The sequence below is a fragment of the Sphaeramia orbicularis genome, chromosome 9 (genome assembly GCF_902148855.1).
Source record: "Sphaeramia orbicularis chromosome 9, fSphaOr1.1, whole genome shotgun sequence".
NCBI lineage: Eukaryota > Metazoa > Chordata > Actinopteri > Kurtiformes > Apogonidae > Sphaeramia > Sphaeramia orbicularis.
This window is the reverse complement of record NC_043965.1, coordinates 52,992,365-53,010,996: the sequence shown is the minus strand read 5'-3', so window position 1 is coordinate 53,010,996 and position 18,632 is coordinate 52,992,365. Positions and strand designations below refer to the sequence as shown.

Sequence of the window (18,632 nt, the reverse complement as noted above, 5' to 3'; positions counted from 1 at the left end):
TTTTGAATATAATCAGCTAGTTTACCATCCTCATCTGTTTGCCATCCACTTTTAATATGACTTGGCTCTCCAATATTCTCTCAGTTATTTAACTACTTGAGTGATTTGATTAGAACCGAGCACCTGAAGCTTCTGCTTTGCTGCAACAGTTAGAGCTGTCACTAAAGAATGTTGAATAGCACTTTTTTGTTCCTGTTCAATTAATATTGTACTTATAGTTTTCACTGAAAAACACCTAGGTTTATAGTTGAAGTACTTTAGTTTGCATTGGAAAAATAGGAATATACACAAAAAACCTGGTGAAAAATAGGTGATGGGTGCTAAATGTGGCCAATTGCTGGAAAAAGTAAATGTTGAACAGTCAGTCTGTGTTTTAATATATTGTGGATGTGTTGAGGTGTTTTGATATTTTTCCCCAATGTACATGTAGGAGGAAGATGAGGTACCTGATGATGAAACACTTAACCAAATGATCGCTCGCAATGAGGATGAGTTCGAACTATTCATGGTAAGAAATACATGTTGTTGTGATAAATCTATATCAACTCCTTTCACCAATAGCACATCATGTGACTACATGTTGCAAATGATCTGTACAATATCTTTGATGTTCAGGACAAATTTCCAGTCAATCTGGTCAAAAACAAGCAACTGTTAAGGCTTAGAACACAAATAGTAATGATGAAATTTGGCTCCTAGTCTCATGTCAATGATACATTTGAACTTTGAAAAATTCATGATTAAAAAAGTATTTGAAGTGGAGCTTTAGCCTTTGGCAAGGCTGCAATGAACTTCTTTTTAAGAAAACTACTTTTTAAGAAAATCCCTCCTACAAAGAGGGAAAGTTGGTATGAACTACTACATACTAATACTTATTACAGAATAAAGTTGTCACATGCCTGGGTAAATATTAATCCTAAAAGCAAAATTATTATTTTTTTAAACCTAATCAATTAAAGCTGAAGGAGATGGAAGTCAGGGGAACAAGTGCTTTCATGTGAAAATGCATCACATACAATTCCACATTTAAAAGCCCACAGTTTCATTGAAAACAGTGAACAATTAGCCAAAACCATCCTGTAAACAGCCGAGAGAAGCGACAGAAGTCTGGTTCCTGTATCACTTTGTAACAATTCTCATACAAAACATAGTTATAACTTCTAATTTCCAAACAATGTGACATTAAATTTCTTTCATGGAAGCTTATACATGTTACATAGTCGCTACAAATGTAATATCCTACACTTTAATTACTAATGATGAGGTTTTACTTAATATTTACTGGTAATTAATGTAGTTTGAGTTTAATGTTCAGTGATTCACATTCATTTATTTCTATATTTATTCCTTTGAGTTACACATTCAGGTCAACAGTCATCCAGTCTCCAGTAAAATCAAAGATAATTTAGATTCAGACATGCATTATGCATTGGCTTTTTTATATTGAAATCCACCTTTACAAACCTAATATTAGTTGATCTGTACTCGGAACATTAGCGCCATAAATAAAATTTGTGGATATAGCAAGTAAGTTTCAGATTTGTTCTGTAAAATTACTTCTGTCTGGAGTGTGTGTGTGTGTGTGTGTGTGTGTGAGGTGGGTGGGGGGCAGGTCAGGGCATGGCCCAATTGGAATCTGGAAGTGTTTGGCAGCTGGTTCTCTCGCTCCATAATACTTGAAGGTTTTCCATCATTCTAAAACTATTACTGTGATTAATTGTCTTTTCACTGCAAACCTGTACTTCTCACGGTCTCTAACTCATCCTATTACTTTGTTCAGTGTGTGTGCCCTCTATTCAACAATGTAATAATAACATGGCAAAAACCTTTTTGTAGCCCCGCTCGCCCCTGCATATAGATACACCAGGAATTCTGTCTGTCTGTCTGAGATTCTTGTACATCCCATTTCTCTGACGCTATTCACCCAATTCTTTTCAAACTTCACACACATATTCTTTACCACTAGTAGAGATGCAGTGGATTTTTTAAATTTTTGAATATTTCAACTTTGAAAATTTGTTCAACCGATTTCTCAGACATTCTCTCAGTTCTTTTCAAATTTCACACACATGTTCTTTACATGTGCCTTTTTCCTCAATTTTTGCATTTTTTTTAAATTTATTTATTTTACAAATTTTTGAAAAGTTTTTAAAAACATTGAGTGTTCAGACTCAAAATTAATCCCAGGTTTGGCAGGATATCAGTTAGCAGGAGATGCGAAATGTTGAGCAACTGGGCAGGGTTGTTTGTAAGCACCACCTACTTTTTCACTTGTTAAGCAAGTTATAGTGTTCTGGAAGTGGATGAAATAATTAAATTACTTTTCCCAGAATAATTAAATGGAGTATGACTTGTTACCCTGCTTGGGCGTCTGAATCAAGATAAATCTTTAGCACTTTAGTCTCCCCATACTGATCCCGAGATCCTGAGGTAGTGTGAGCAAGATTTCATGATCAGGTTCACTTCACATTATGCATTTGGTTGTGCCTGCAGTGTCTGAGTTAGTGTGTGTGAACAAAGTAAAGAAATTCTGTAAGGATGTCTTTGTTGTGGTCAAAGAGAGGCAATCTAGGCTGTGTTGGAGTGTCCTCTCTGGTTAACACAGTGATGGGTATGGTCACCAATCAAAGCTCTTCAAAAACACCTGTACTATGTCATGCTTTATCTTTGTGCTGGTTCTCCTCCTGTGCAGCGGATGGACATGGATCGACGCCGAGAGGATGCCAGGAATCCAAAACGTAAGCCCCGTCTGATGGAGGAGGATGAGTTACCCAGTTGGATCATCAAAGACGACGCTGAAGTAGAACGACTCACGTATGAGGAGGAAGAGGAGAAGATGTTTGGCCGAGGCTCACGTTGCCGCCGAGATGTGGACTACAGTGACACACTGACTGAAAAGCAATGGCTTCGGGTAAAGTCTGTGGACCATTATCAATCTGTGACCCTTCTAACAAAAGAAATACAAATAAATTGGGCTGCTGTCACATGGAGATGGAACAAACTGGCAGTAAGCTACTGTCAGTGTCTGTGTAGAATCAGTTCAATTATACTGTATATTATGAATGGGCAAACGTTTTGACTCACGGGCCACAATGGGTTCTAAAATTTGACAGAGGGGCTGGGCCGGGAGCAGATGTATGGAGTGTTTCTGTGAACTATTATATATGACATGTAAAAGCCCTTACAGAAAAGGTTTTGGCCTTTAACAGGTAGCAAAACATGAATATTTAAGGCTTATTGTACAAATTATTTTCCAAATGCTTTTTTTCATAAGACAGTAGAGAACTGAACCTTCAATTTCAGTGGGAGCAATGTTATTGGTCTCCCTCTTTAGCCAGTGCATCAGAGTCTGGAGTTAGTTTTGTTGTGGCTGTTCTCAGGATCTGTGAGCGGCTTTGTTGATGTTCATGACACTGTCTGCTCACACATATAGGTCGAGCCAAACAACACCTGCTTCTCACCTCCAGAGGTTTGGAAACGTGGCTTTGTTAAGTGAAGCACAAAAGTCATTCAGTTTAAGAGAGTTGAACTTCTCCTTTAAAACTGAGTTAGACTGAAGATCGATCAACTCCAGCCCCTCTGATGCTGTTTCAGGGTCTTGTGACAGGGGACAGGACAACAGCTCAAGTGGCTTGTTCGGCCAATGGCAGAATTCTCTGTGCAAGTCATCCAGTTTTCTTCACGTATCGGGGGCCATGACATTGTTGGCAAGTAGTAGCTTCATTCTCTCGATGACAGCAGACACCCAGTAATACAAGTCCACTTCTTGCATATTTCCTTTCAGGGACTCCATGGCCAAAAACTCCTCCGTTATCTCGAAACTGTGGTTAATCCCTCCAATAAAAATTTGTTTGTGGTTATTTTCATCCAATGCTAGTGAATAAAACTTAAAGGACTCTTTGTTTAACTTGCAGACTATATCTTCGTCAATCAGTTCTGCATGGCGAGTCACTGTCCTGAATGATAAACTGATTTTTTTCAAACTTGCCTTTGCTCTCTGGGCACAAGAGACTTGCTGTCTCTACCATGCTTTCTTTCAAAAACTGACAAATGAGCAAAGGCTTGCTGGCCTTTGCTCATTTGAATGCCAGCATAAAACTTGCCTTGGGACTTGATTTTTTGAATTGCAGTTTGTCTGTGAACATTTTTTTGTTGAGTCTATAAATTAGCCATTAACCTCTGAGCAGTAGCCACCCATTCTTGCATTGACCGCTTCCTAGCATAGTTAGCCTGCTTAGTGGCAAAGTGACAGCTGATATTGTACTATTTGAAAACTGCAGCATTTTCTTGGCATATCAAACATACAGCTGTTGATCGGACTTCAGTAAAAAAATACTTTGTCATCCACTCCTTATTAAACACCCTGCACTGACTGCCCACTTTACTTTTGTTCTGCTCATTTTTGCAGAAGGGGTCACAGTGCAAAGCGAAAAAGTGAAGAGGTCAATGTGTCTAAAGTGCACTGTCTACTGGGGAAATGCAGGGAAAAGGCAAAACAAATGAGGTTTCATGATAACATAATTTGTTAATATTGTAACATCATGAGAGGTTTTCCTGAGTTGATAAGATTTTGGAGAGTGTGAAATAACTCAAGATGATCCGAAGTCAAAGTTCAGCAGGTGGGGCGGTTTTATTCCACCACTAGCTTTGTCAAAAGGTTAACTTGGGTAACTGCTTTCATCCAAAATAACTGCTTAGAATCAACTTAAAACATCCCAGAGGAGCAACATAAGTCCTTTGAAAAGTAATCAAAAAGTCCAACCCAGTTCAACATAAAGTGTCTTTTTTGTCCAAAAGGCTCCCGTCAATCACTTCCCTTGTTGTTGTTTCCCAGTCCTTTGTTCTCTTTCCCAGTCATGTGCTCTCTCCTCTTCCTCTCCAACTTCCAGCAGCCTTTTAGTCCTGTTTCAATCAGCGGCCTTAAGCACCTGCAGCTGTCCAGGTGCTGATGCCTGCGGGGAGATGTTAGCGCATATCCCAGTGGCCATTTTGTGTGGTGCCTGGATTCTGGGATTTGTCGTGTGCCCGACAGTGGCCATCTTGTCTGGCTGCTGGCAATCCCAGGTTACATAGCAATCGTTCACAACCTGCCCCCTCGTGATGCCACAATATAATATGGACTAGTTCAGCAAGCCAGATTAAAAAGCTTAATTGGCAGTAGTTTGCCCATGTCTGCTATAGAACATATATGTAACAAAAATAATTTATGACCCATTTCTGTGTATAAAGGCTACACACACCTCATGTAGCACTGACATACATACACTACACTAATATGTTTTGAATTACATATTACTTAAAAGGTCTGTATGTAGTATTTCTACTTTCAAATATGAAAAAACTACCCCAAATTATCATTGGAGTGTTTAGAATAAAGAACTTTGGAATCCTGCCAAAGATGCCACTGTGTTGTGTTGTAGAGTGTTACGACCCGAAGGTGAACATATTTACAAAGGACACCAGAGTCAAAAGGGTATAATTCAAAAGAACATCTTTTATTGTATTAGATTTATTTAGTTTCGTTCTTCATCGGTTTACTTCTTTTCTCTGTTGAAATAAGGTGCTTTTAATTAAGCAGAGCCAAATCCTTTTAGAACCCCATGCCCAAAGTAACAAAAGAAAAAGACCAGAGTGGACTGGCAAAATAAACATAAGGACGTGCGCTGGACAGGTCAACCCTATACAGGGTCGTAGGAGCTGTCAGCGCACCACTACCCTATCAAAAAAAACAAACCACAACATAAGTCCTAACGAAAAGAACAACGAAAACAGGACGTCTGGATCCACCTGGCCAAACGAAAAGAAAAGCTAACAGAAGGCTAACTAAAAGCTAAGCTGACATGCGGCAACCAGCGTGGAGTGGAGCGGATGCACGCCTCGATGTGCGCGCTCTGGACACTGGCATCACTGAGGAGGAGGAGAGAGAACGAGCTGCCCCACGGGTGCTCCACTATATAGCGCCAGTGGCGCCAAACTAATTAAGTTTAGACATATAAAAATGGGAGAAATACCATAAAGGACATAAAATAGTTAACCTAGAAAAATGCAATAAACTAGGCAGAATCTCTCCAAAATTATCAATCAAAAATAGACCAAAGTCAAAAGAAGAAAAAGACAAGAAAAAATAGTGCATAGCACCTAACATAGATATGTAAAGTGAAACAATTTGCTCCAAAGGGGATTTGTGTGACCACTAGAGGGAGTAATGAGTCTCTGCCAGTCCCCCATGGTGATGAAAACTAACGCTATGGGGCCTTTTACCAAAGCATCAGAAAGTGATGAGATGGGATGAGAACCACCAAGAACTTTAGAGTCAAAGAAACTGATTTGTGATAGAAGCTAGAAGCACTGTTGTTGTGATTTCCACTGGACAGAGCTATAAATGAAAAGAATGGAGTTTGTTGCCGAAATGGCAGTGAGTCTTCTCCTTAGGTGAGTTTGATTCTTAGGCTTATGAAGGTATAAACTTACTATGGGAGGTTCTTATCTGTGTCAAGTTGGCTGCTTGTAGATGTACAGTTCAGACTGAACTGTGACAGTTCTGACCCTGTTTGTTGGATTCCAAGCATATCTTTAGTGCAGCTATTGACAATACAAACCATACAGAAACAGAGGTGATTTATGGTTTTACTGTGACTAATTTCTATCAGCTTTTGTTAATGGAGCTTTAATGGAGATCAGCTAATGCAGTATGTGAGGATTATAAGACCAACGAATAAGCGACTGAGTTTTAGTTTGAGGAAAACTAAGGATGCATAGTGTCGATTCATTGTTACTTTTGGTAGTCCTAAGTGAATTTGGAATATCAGTACTACACGGAGCCCCTTTAAAATTTGTGCCTGGTAGTTTCCCTTTACAGCCACAGCTTTGCAACAGCTAAGAATGAAACTTCAGATCTTGTCAACAACCGATTGTATTCTTATCCAAGTGCATTTTATGGAGAGCATTACTGCATCTAATAACCCTGGTTATAACCACTGCCAAATAGGGTCTTTTCCATTTTGTTTTTGTCTGTCAGTAGGATTACACAAAAACTACAGCACTGATTTCTATAAAAGTTGGTGGTAGTGCCAGTGATAAATTATGTATTAAATCCATAAAATGGGGTAAAGCTTGGAATTTTTTCTTCACGTTGACTGACATTTCAAGTTGGGGCAAGAGGGTTTTGGACTCTGAGTACCTATCCAGTTTAAATACAGGGGTAGACTTTAAGGAGAAACATCTGTTGGAAATACACACTTGTTTAACATTGATTGCTGTCTAACATTGATTATATGAATAGCACAACAAACCTGAAAATTGATTTTTTCGGTTATGGTCACACTGCCAATTACAGTTTGACTACTTTCTGAGGAGAAAAGATGTACTCAGTTAACTTGTTTGGTTTTGTTCTTGGCAACAAACTGCCTGTATCTGTGGCACCTAGCCAGCAAGCTAAAGTAAAGTCATGAAGTTGTCTGTTTTATTAAATGATCATTTTCCTTGTACCTTAGTAGTATATAGTTTTGGCCATTAAATTAAAAGGAACCACACAAATGACTCCAAAGAAATTTTCTCAACTCAAAACAACATACATAAGATACACATTTTAACTGTCACCAACTAAATTTAAAGATAGTACACAATGTTTTTTTCACCTCTTTAGTATTGACTGTTTGGGGCTGAAGTTAGGTTCAGTTTGATGCTAATGAAACCCTTTGACCAAATAAGATGTGACGCACAGCCCTCAGAAATGCCACAAGCCTGGCACAGTCATTTAATTGACTGTGGCTCAGGTGTTTTATACAAAAATAGAACAAAGAGATTTTGAGACCAAGGCAGCAGCATGTTAGAACTGTTCACTGTGCTTCAAACACTCCAATTATAAGTAGCAAAATGTGCAGGGACTAGTTGACTTTCTGCTTCTGACAAAGAAAAAACATTTGATATAGCCATATCCCTGGAAGGAAAGCTGCCCCTAGAGCATGTTTCTCAATTCTGGTGGTTTTGAAAGATCTGCAAACAAACAACTATTTTGTCATCTAAATCAAATTCAATAAGTTGTGTTATCCACAGTGAGCAAGGGACAAATAACCCATCTTCAGACTTTTATATAATCATCAGAAAGTGCAACTGAAGACTGCACTCTTAACAAGTCTTAATAACTTTTAAAAAGAGGTATATATAATTGGTGGTGTACTCACGGACAGTGGGTTTATATCTGTAGTTTACCCCTACAAAAAGGAAGTGGACAGAACCACAATTGCCATCTTGGTATTTTGCTAACCAAAGCTAACCATATTTGGACAAAAAGGTAGAGCTGGAGAAGAGCAAGCCAATGCTAAGTTACAAAGCACTGATCATGCTAGCATGTTAAACATCACCATGTAATTTCACCTACTTGCTCATCATCAACACAAAAGAGTTAGACTTAAGAGTCGGGTTTGACCGGCTCTAAATGTAAAGTGTCATCAGATAATTTTTGCCGCATTTCCACTACGTGGAACCAGCTCGGCTTGACTCAACTTGGGTACCAGGCACTATTCCTCAAGACCGTTTCCTTTACAGGATACTACCGACTTTAGCGTACCTGGACATCATAGCAATGTGGCACGTAACTTCCATGGCGTCTGCTCAGAGAGGTGCTGATAAACTCGCTTGTGGCGTGTTGCCCCATCAAGTTCACGCTGAATTTTTTCATTGACCACCAAAGACAGAAATGTCAGAACCTCCTCGACCGACCACAGTGTCGTTTTACAAGCTGCCATCATGTGGATTAACCTACCAGTATATTTACCTTCCGAATGTGTTTTTTAAAAATGGTGGGTCACACATTGATGACACAATGACACAGAGACAAGTCTCTGACCAATCAGTGGTCTGCAGTGTTTACACGTCACATTTTAGTATCTCTTCCCCCATTTTGGAACCTCGATGGAACAGATACCAAAAAAACTAATACCGGGTACCAGATTCCAGGTCCTTTTACGTAATGGCAATGCAAAAAGGTCAAGTCTAGCCGGTACCACGTAGTGGAAACGCGGCATGTGTCATGATGTGGCACTATATAAACAACATTTAACTGACTGAGTGAAGATTAAAATTAACAAAAATGTTGTCATGATGACATTTCATTTAGTACTGATAATTGTCATTGAATTAAAAGCCCGTACACTTAACATGATGAAGTGAACAGTAGGCCTAAATATGAAATTGGTGCCCTAGTTGACAAGAATCCCATATCTCAAACCTTATTTGGACAAGCTAAGATCATCATAGAGTTAATCTGTTGATTTTTCTCTGCTCATGTCCAGGCCATTGAGGATGGGAACCTGGAGGAAATGGAGGAGGAGATCCGGCTGAAAAAGCGCAAACGCAAGAGACGTCAGGACAAAGAGTCGCTGGGCAGGGAGGACAGCAGCAGCAAGGCCAAAAAGAGACGTGGACGCCCACCGGCTGAGAAACTGTCCCCCAACCCCCCAAAACTCACCAAGCAAATGAACACCATCATCGACACTGTGATCAACTACAGAGATGGGTAAGGACATGCTAAGCACACAAATTTAGTGGCAGAGAATAAAACTGCTTTTATTCTCTTATTCTAAGTAACCTCTTTCATTACTGTTCCTAATTATCAACTGCACGGGGAAATTATGAGCCAGAATGCATCCACACCTACCAAAACCACCAATGAATCAAAGCAATTTCCGCACCAACCATATTACTCTTTTACTAAAGTGAAAAACTCATTGTCAGCTGAATATTTACATAGAGTTCTTATAACTGAGCTCTGTTTTTTGGATAGTAACTCTGATCTGAAAAGATTCACAAGAAGATTAATTTGATTCTTTTCATTTAGCGTTGCGTCCAGTAGTGATGTTCTGATCCGATCCTATTTTTTTTTAGGATTAGTTTTGCCAATACCGATCCGATACGGACTTTCTACAATGAAATTTTGATTCAAATTTGGAGTTATTATTTATTACCCTCAGCCAAACTGGCCACAGGGTATTGTCATCAGTTGGTCATCCGTCTGTCCATCTGTCCAAAAACTTTGCCATGCACTGGTAAGTCAGGCCACTGGGGGCAGTAGTGCGCTCAGTAAGCCACTCTGAGGGTTTTTAAGTGTGTACATGTTATGTTAGGTTATTATGCCATTATTTTACTTGAGATCACAAGTGGACTGAATGTGGAACCTGAACTAAAGCAAGTTTGACACCTTTGACTCTTAATAACTTTAGTATAATTTTTGCACTTTCCAAATTCATACTGTGGGCCAAATTAGAACCTTTGGCAGGCCAGTTTAGTTAGGTTCGTCCAGGTATTACATGGGGGTGGTGTTCCATGCCGCACGTTAGTGATGCGTCAATCAGCAGGTTACTCACAGGTCTGGGCGGGGCGGGTCAAAAGAATGTCAGTTTATTTGTGGGGCAGGTTAGGTCAGGTTAAAAGAATGTCACTTTATTTGTGAGGTGGGTTGGGTCGGGTCAAATAATACCACAAAAGCCCTGTGGGTTGAAAATAACCTGACTTACGCTTCACTAACGTACCTCAGAATGAGTATGCGCAGGCCATAAAGTGAAAGTGAAAGACACTTTACTAATTCCTCTAAGCCTCCCGCTGTTGTGCAGCTTATTTTCCTTTTCCCTACCTTTGGAAACTGTAATTTGAGGGGGCAGGACGTTTGTTTACCCCCCCCCCCCCCCAAAAAAAAAAAAAAAGCCAGATCAGCAGCCAATACCGGTCTTTACATCAGATCGGGACACTCGTAGTGTCCAGTGGTGAAAACAATGACAGTGGTTCTGTGCTGGATCATTTGCTCACTTTCTTTAACTGTACATTATTACTGTACATCTTGACAGACGTGGCTCCCTCATGGCTTTATCTGTAGTTTATTGCAGCTCTAGTTTTGTAGATACTGATGAAAGAGTCTTTGTAGGCTTGCTTCTTCCCTTGATGGTTGAAATAATTCATGACTCTTGGGTTGGGGAACAAGTGTAGACTGTGAAAAAACATCCACAACAGTTTGAGCCATCACTGATATCTGAGTTTAATAGTTCCATTCCAGGCATTCATGATAACAGTTAATGGGATTTTTCCCCTTTTCATTACTTTTTACTTTTTATCTCATATTAAGTGTTTTTGAAGGTGTAGATCAGGGGTCAGCAACCTGGCCGGAGCCACATGGCTCTTTCATCCCTCTGCTGCAGCTCCCTTTGGCTTCCGGAACATGAATAATGTGTATTTCATTTAAATTGATTTATTTTTGTTTGTTAGTTTTTTTTTAATGTAATTGTAGATTTGAAGATTATGGTGATCTTTTAACATTAAAATGAATTGTATTACATTTTTTGTCATTCAATAAAATAATGGCAAAAGCATTAAGCCATCAGTCCCATTTGTGAGTGGACAAGGTTAAAACCTGTATTCTGATTAGTGATCTGTCGGTTGCGAACGTAACAACTCTTCGAGCCAGCTGTCCAGTGCTGAACCTCTTCAAAAGGCACACGTAACCGTAGCACTGTCCAGAGCTGAACCTTGTAGAGGTAATTTTTTAATATATACACATAGCATTAAGGTAAAAACAAATGATATATGCAGTCTTACGTTCATTTCAGTTGTCAAAATAGTTGTGTGGTTTCCTGTGTTTTCTTTTCTGTGGGAAATGGGTCCAAATGGCTCTTTGAGTGTTTAAGGTTGCCGACCCCTGGTATAGATGTTTCACAAAGGGTAATCCTCGTGCTGAAAAATCAGATTAAATAGTGATCAGCCGATGCAAGGTTCAGAATTGTCGTGGTCAGTAGAGGAAGGATGACCAGACATGAAGTCATGTCTTAGGATCATTACAGTGTGATAAACATCCTTGTAGTCTTTAGTCCAGTACTCCTGAAATTGGAAATGTGCTAGTGTTTATTTTGTCTGTGTGGTCTATTTTGTCACGTAGGTGGTTTTTCAATTTGCTCATGTGCAAGATGTCCCTGTAATATACACCCACGCATGGAGAAACATGTGCATTTGAGTTCCCATTACCCAAATATGCACTGGCTGAGTTCGACGCCTGAGTGCTTTCCAGGAAACTGCTACCTGCAGTTCCAGAAGTCACATTCTTTCCTCTCCCATTTGATGGTTGTTCTTCCCAGAGCGTCTCAATCATAGCTCTGGCACTTTTCTCACTTAAACTAGACTGGGATGGTTTGTGGAATTTCCACACCAGGACTTTTACAGGCTTTCTGGATTTTAGTACCTTTCTGTCACAAACAGGAATTATTATTATTATTATTATTATTATTATTATTATTATTATTATTATTATTATATTTTTTTTTGCATATCGCCCAGTTCCACAACACCTCTTATCTGCAAACAGTACTTACCCTATTTTACATCATGCGTATAACAGTCTCCAGTCATGAATTGTTAATCATTACACCCTCACCATGTACTTTCATACATTGTTTTGCAGACAGACAGATAGAGCTCTGTTTACAAGGTTACTGTAAAAAACATGAACCCTCATTTCTCCTCACTAACTAAATCTGTTACCATTTTCCCAAACGCCAGGTCATTATTTGCAGTTGGAGGCACCATAGTCAGTGTTTATCTTTCCTGCAGATACAGATGTCAAGGATAGTTAGATTTCTCATTGTTGTGTTAATGAGAGCACTTTGTACAGTTGCCTCAGCCAGCAGTCCCTTAAGACACACACAGAGGTACACAAACTTAGATGGACATATCATCTGTTATATGAAATACTGAACATTCAGCATAGGCTTTTTTTTTTTTGTTTTGATTGGCGTTTATACCATTAGAGGTTCCGCACATGACATCACACTAGGGGTGTCCCAATACATCGATTATTAGAAGCAGGAAAGGCTTCTACATCGCATCACAAGTGGCACACTTTGAAATTTATTTAACTGTTAAAATAATATGAATGCCAACAATTGTATACATGTGAATCAGTCTCTCCCAAGATGTAGAAATGGGAATTTAATATTCATGATGTGTTCATTAGTGTGTAGACACCTTTAAATAAGAATTGTGTTTTCTTTACCTTAAAATGATTAATAATAATAATAATAATAATAATAATAATAATAATAATAATAATAATAAATTTCATTCATAAGCGCCTTTCAAGACACCCAAGGACACTGTACAGCAAGATAAAACAAACAATCCATAAAATACAAAGAAATAAACAGATTAAAACAAATAATTACTATATATAGAAATGAAGTAGTAGAATGGAGATTAGAGCTTATGGGGGGTAGGCTATTCTGAAAAGGTGAGTTTTGAGTCTGGATTTGAATGTGGGGAGAGAGTCACAGTTACGGATGGATGGTGGGAGGGAGTTCCAGAGCTGAGGAGCAGAGTGGCTGAAGGCTCGGCCTCCCATGGTGCTGAGACGGACAGGGGGCACGGTGAGGTGGATAGAGGAGGAGGACCTGAGGGAACGGACTGGAGTGGTGACATGGAGGAGGTCAGACAGGTACTGAGGGGCGAGATTGTGAATGGATTTAAATGTGTACAGGATTCATTCATATCTATTGAATTTGTAGTTCCCCATTCACAGAACAATAGACTGTAATGTGCAAAGTAAAGTGGAATTTTCCAGTAATATGGGGAGGTATCTAACTGGGGAGGCATCTATCTTCCCAACATTAATACAAACTATGAACTGTCACGTTAGGTGTATGACAGCCAATACACCAATGTGTAAATGCAATTTTTTTAGCTTGAGACCCAAAACAGACCCATATTTTCATGAATTGCCAGAATGTTTCCTTTTGTTCCCGGCTCTTCTTCTTTCAAAATTGTTTATTAATGTTTTCAGGTTCATGAGAAGAGACCTAGAGGTTATCTAAGCTGAAAAGGCCAGTAAAAAAAAACGTGGAGTGCTCCTTTTCTGTTCAAATGAATCTGAGTTCACAGATAGATAGCTAGAGAGAGAGAGAGAGAGAGAGAAAGAGAGAGAGAGAACTTTATTGTCTGTTCCAACTAAAAGCAGAAATTTCTCTTTTATCACGGCTGTAAGACACAGTTAAAAACCACACTCAGGCATTGAAAACACCACCACACATCAAAAACACAGTATAACAGTTAAGAACAAGTAAAACACAGAATAACTAAAAACACAGTGCAGTCTGTTTTGTGTTGTTAAGAGTAGCTATTGCAAAGGGGAGGAAACAGTTTTTGTAGAATATTTTTCCTGGTCAGTGGGGTTCTGTAGCTTCTGCCTGATTGCAGCAGCATGAAGGAGTGGTGAACAGAATGGGAGGGGTCCTTAGTGATGAGGTTGGCTTTCTTCATCACTGAGCATCTACAGTTCACACAGAGGGGGTTGGGCTGTTTGAGTAATTTTACTGGCCTGATTTTGTTTTGTCGAGGTGAAGAAGGAGCTGAGCCGAGAGGCGAAGCTCTCAATTTACTGGTCAATCTACGTTCCTGCCCTCGCCTATGGTCATGAGCTTTGGGTCATGACCGAAAGGAAAAGATCCCGGATACAAGCAGTCGAAATGAGCTTCCTCTGTAAGGTGGCTGGGCACACCCTTCGAGATAGGGTGAGGAGCTTGGTCACCAGGGAGGAGCTTGGAGTAGAGCCACTGCTCCTCCGCGTCGAGAGGGGCCAGCTGAGGTGGCTCGGGCATCTGTTTCGGATGCCTCCTGGACGCCTCCCTGGGGAGGTGTTCCAGGCTTGTCCTGCCAGGAGGAGACCTCAGGGAAGACCCAGGACACGCTGGAGGGACTATGTCTCTCGGCTGGCCTGGGAACGCCTCGGGGTCCCCCTGCTAGAGCTGGAAGGGGAGATCTTAAAAGATCCTGAGAGTTATGGAACAAAAAAGACAAGTGGTACACCCAAAAAATGTCACCAACACTGGGGTGCTTTTTCCTTCAGTGGAACAGTGGAGCTTCAGGTTGTGCAAACGCGTCAAATGGCGGCTGGCTATGTGCAGATGTTGCAGGGGGCATCCCTCATGACTGAGGGCCCTGGTCTGTGTGGTAATGACTGGGTTTAAAAACAGGACAACGCTGCAGTACACAATGCCCACCAGACAAAGGACTTCTTCTAGAGGAATAACATCACTCTTTTGGACCATCCTGTGTGTTCCCCTGATCTAAATCCAATTAAGAACATCTGGGGATGGATGGCAAGGGAAGTTTGCAAAAATGGACATCAGTTCCAGACAGTGGATGCATTCCGTGAAGTCATCTTCACCACTTGGAGCAACGTTCCCACTAGCCTCCTGGAAACATTCCCATAATAATAACAATAATAATAATAACAACAATAATACTAATAATAAAAATAATAATAATAATAATAATAATAATAATGATACTACTACTACTACTACTACTACTAATAATAATAATAATAATAATTATAACTAGAACTGAAAATAGTTATGAACGGGGGCCAAGCCTCACCGTGCAACTTGGCCCCCAGGCCCCACAGAACCCACGGAAGTTGGCCCTGAAGGATGATGAGCTCAGGGCAAGCTCAGGGAGGCTTGGCCCCCGTTCATAATAATTTGCAGTTGTAGTTAGTATTCCAACGTCTCAGCTGCAGTATTTGCTGAAATGGGAAAATGCACCAGTAGTGTGCAAGGCTTAATGTGCTGTGACTTGGATTTGTTGTAATAAATTACGCTCACATTGACCAATCATTATTAAACTTTTCGGCTGGCCTCAGGATTGACCCCACATCGTGCTCACCTGCAGCATCAGTTTTATCAACAGAGGAATAAAAAGGGAAAAAAATATATATATATATGAACAAAACCAATAGGGTTCCTAGCACCGCTGGTCTTAGGAAATGCGTCTGCTTGCATATGCGTTCCCCAGGCCCTGCGGGCTTGGCTCCCTAATAATAATAATCAAGCATGCCATCAAGGAACTTTTGAAGTGGTCAACAAGAACAGTGGAGCTCCATTACCTTTTCTGACACTTTTCTTTATGTTTAAGGGGGGTTTGGGTTTTTTCTTTTAGCTGTGGTCTTAAACTTTTAATCGGACGATGAACAGCCTATTTCAGCTTAATTACTGTTTTCAATAAATTGCTTACTCAAATTTTGTTTTGTCTCACTTCCATTTCTTCCATTTTTTTCTTTTTGCATTTTGAAACTCTATTTAGAACCTTTTTAAGATGCAACAGTGCAAAATGTGAATTGTTGCAATTTTTCACCTGGTCTTAAAATTTTGATCAGGAGTGTATTTAAAACTTTTTACCTGTTCTACACACAGAGCATGGATCCTCAGAGGTTAGAACAGGTCTGGGCTTTTCCCTGACAATCCACAACATAGCTCTCATGTTTTTTTGATGTTGAGCTCTAGTGAACTTTCAGCAAAAGTTTGGACCTCCTGTTGGTACCATGTCAGGGCCTGGGTGTCAGTGATATGTGACACCAAGGCCATGTCCTCTGCATATTTAAAAAGTCTCAGTCCTTCCCTGCTGCTGGTGATGCTGTTGGTGTAGGCAGAGAACAGGATAGGTGACAAAACACAGCCCTGGAGGAACCCTGTTTTTAAAACCATTGAATTGGATTTAAAACCATTCAAAAAACACATGCTGTGGTCTGTCCATTAAAAAGTCCTGTATGCATAAAATCAGTGTGGGGTGACCCTGGAGGTCAGAGAGGCGGTGTAACGGGGTGTTGTTATTTACAGTGTTAAAAGCTAATGAAAAGTCCATGAATAAAATCCTTGTGTGTGGATGTGTGGAGTCCAGTTGTTTAGTGACTGAATCTACAGGGTGGGGAAGCAAAATTTACAATATTTTGAGGCAGGGATTGAAAGACAGTGTATGACCAATTAGTTTATTGAAAGTCATGAGAATTTATTTGCCACAAGAAAATTTACATAATAGAAAATGTTTTTATTCTATGTGTCCTCCTTCTTTCTCAATAACTGCCTTCACACGCTTCCTGAAACTTGCGCAAGTGTTCCTCAAATATTCGGATGACAACTTCTCCCATTCTTCTTTAATAGTATCTTCCAGACTTTCTCGTAATAGCTTTGCTCATAGTCATTCTCTTCTTTCCATTATAAACAGTCTTTATGGACACTCCAACTATTTTTGAAATCTCCTTTGGTGTGACGAGTGCATTCAGCAAATCACACACTCTTTGACGTTTGCTTTCCTGATTACTCATATGGGCAAAAGTTTCTGAAAAGGTATGGATAATAGTGTTAGGTATGATTATGACATCAATATATGTTTGGTTTCAAAACAATTGACGTAGTGCCTGCTGAGAAAAAACAACTAAATGTTCATTGTAAATTTTGCTTCCCCACCCTGTAAAAGCATGAGACTTGCATCACCAGTACCTCTTTTTGTTTTGTGGGCAAACTGGAGTAGATTCAGTTTGTTTTCAAGCTCACCTAACAGCTGATGACACATTGCTCTCTCCATACATTTGCAGAGGATAGATGTCAGGGCAACTTGTCTGTAGTCCTTCAAGTCCTTCAGCTGTGTCTTTTTGGGGATGGGAATGATGGTTGATTCCTTCCACTGTTTGCGAACAATGTCTGAGTCTAAGAGGTGCTGAAACAACTTGGTAAACACTCCTCCTAGCTGGCTGGAACAGTCCTTATGTGCCATGCCCCTGAGCCTGTCTAGTCCAGCAGCTTTGTTTGGGTTTACTATGCGTAGGATAGGTAGGTTACCAGATGTTTACTGATGTTGAGGGCTTGTGTGGGGGGACTGAGGATTGGAGGGGTCCAGGTGATTGGTGTGATGTTATTGTTAAAACGGGTGAAGAAGGTGTTGAATGTTCTGCAAGAGAGGCGGAGTCTGGCCAGTCAACTGCCAAATTTTCATTTGTCTACTAATTAGTCAGTGGTATTTCAGGTCCTGACACTAAGTTTTAGAAAGTCATAGAAAATAACCAGATCAAGCTCCTACAGCTCACATCATATGCATAATGTAGTTTTCAGTTTTATGGGACCTGTAACTGTATTACAGCTCATTGCTTTTTATTTCATGCTCCTCGTGTGATTGTCCTTGTTATTGATTATCACAGCCACTGCCAAATTCCAGGTCTTTCCATGTGCTTCACTGTTTGTTTACTTGCTTAGTTTGAAACAGACGACCTGGCCTCAAGCGTAAACTGTTTATTATTCATTGCTTTGCATTATTCATATTTAAAAAAAAAATATATATATATATATGTATATATATATATATACACAACAAAACACTTTAAAAGGGCAAATTGCGATTAATACACCAAGGAAAGGTTTGTAAATTGTACGTCCCAGAAAACACACTGTCCTTGTTTTTTTGCTGGAGTGTTTAACATACAAGAGACTCATTTAAGGATAAGGCAGCTTTCATGCCATTGAACTTTGTTGTTTGGCTAAAATAAAACTTTTGGCCTGGATTTGACTCCTTAAGTTTTCGTTTTTTTCTTTTGTTGAAGTCACAATTCATGTAGGGTTCTCAATGCCAGTTGCTCTTTAAGGCACAATATGTTCATTTATGGTTATGCCTTATATCACCAGGCCATTTTTGTCAAGTCATAAGAAACATTTTGTTCCGTATCCCCTGAATATCACAAACTACCCAGTTCTGGAAAATGAACAGAAAAACGTTTGAATAAAATAAGTATTTCAAGTCATTATCCAAGTGAGGATCATGTGCAATGTTCC

General features: G+C 39.8%; 1 protein-coding gene across 2 annotated transcripts in view; it reads left to right on the top strand.

Moving 5' to 3' along the window:
* The window catches only part of smarca2 (SWI/SNF related BAF chromatin remodeling complex subunit ATPase 2), a 109,364-nt gene that overhangs the window by 77,562 nt on the left and 13,170 nt on the right, over window positions 1-18,632 (top strand). For both annotated transcript variants that reach the window (XM_030144541.1, XM_030144540.1), the window contains 3 exons: window positions 431-508; window positions 2,693-2,911; window positions 9,294-9,517. In XM_030144541.1, the coding sequence (XP_030000401.1) occupies window positions 431-508; window positions 2,693-2,911; window positions 9,294-9,517 (521 nt within the window). The remainder of the gene's footprint in view (window positions 1-430; window positions 509-2,692; window positions 2,912-9,293; window positions 9,518-18,632) is intronic.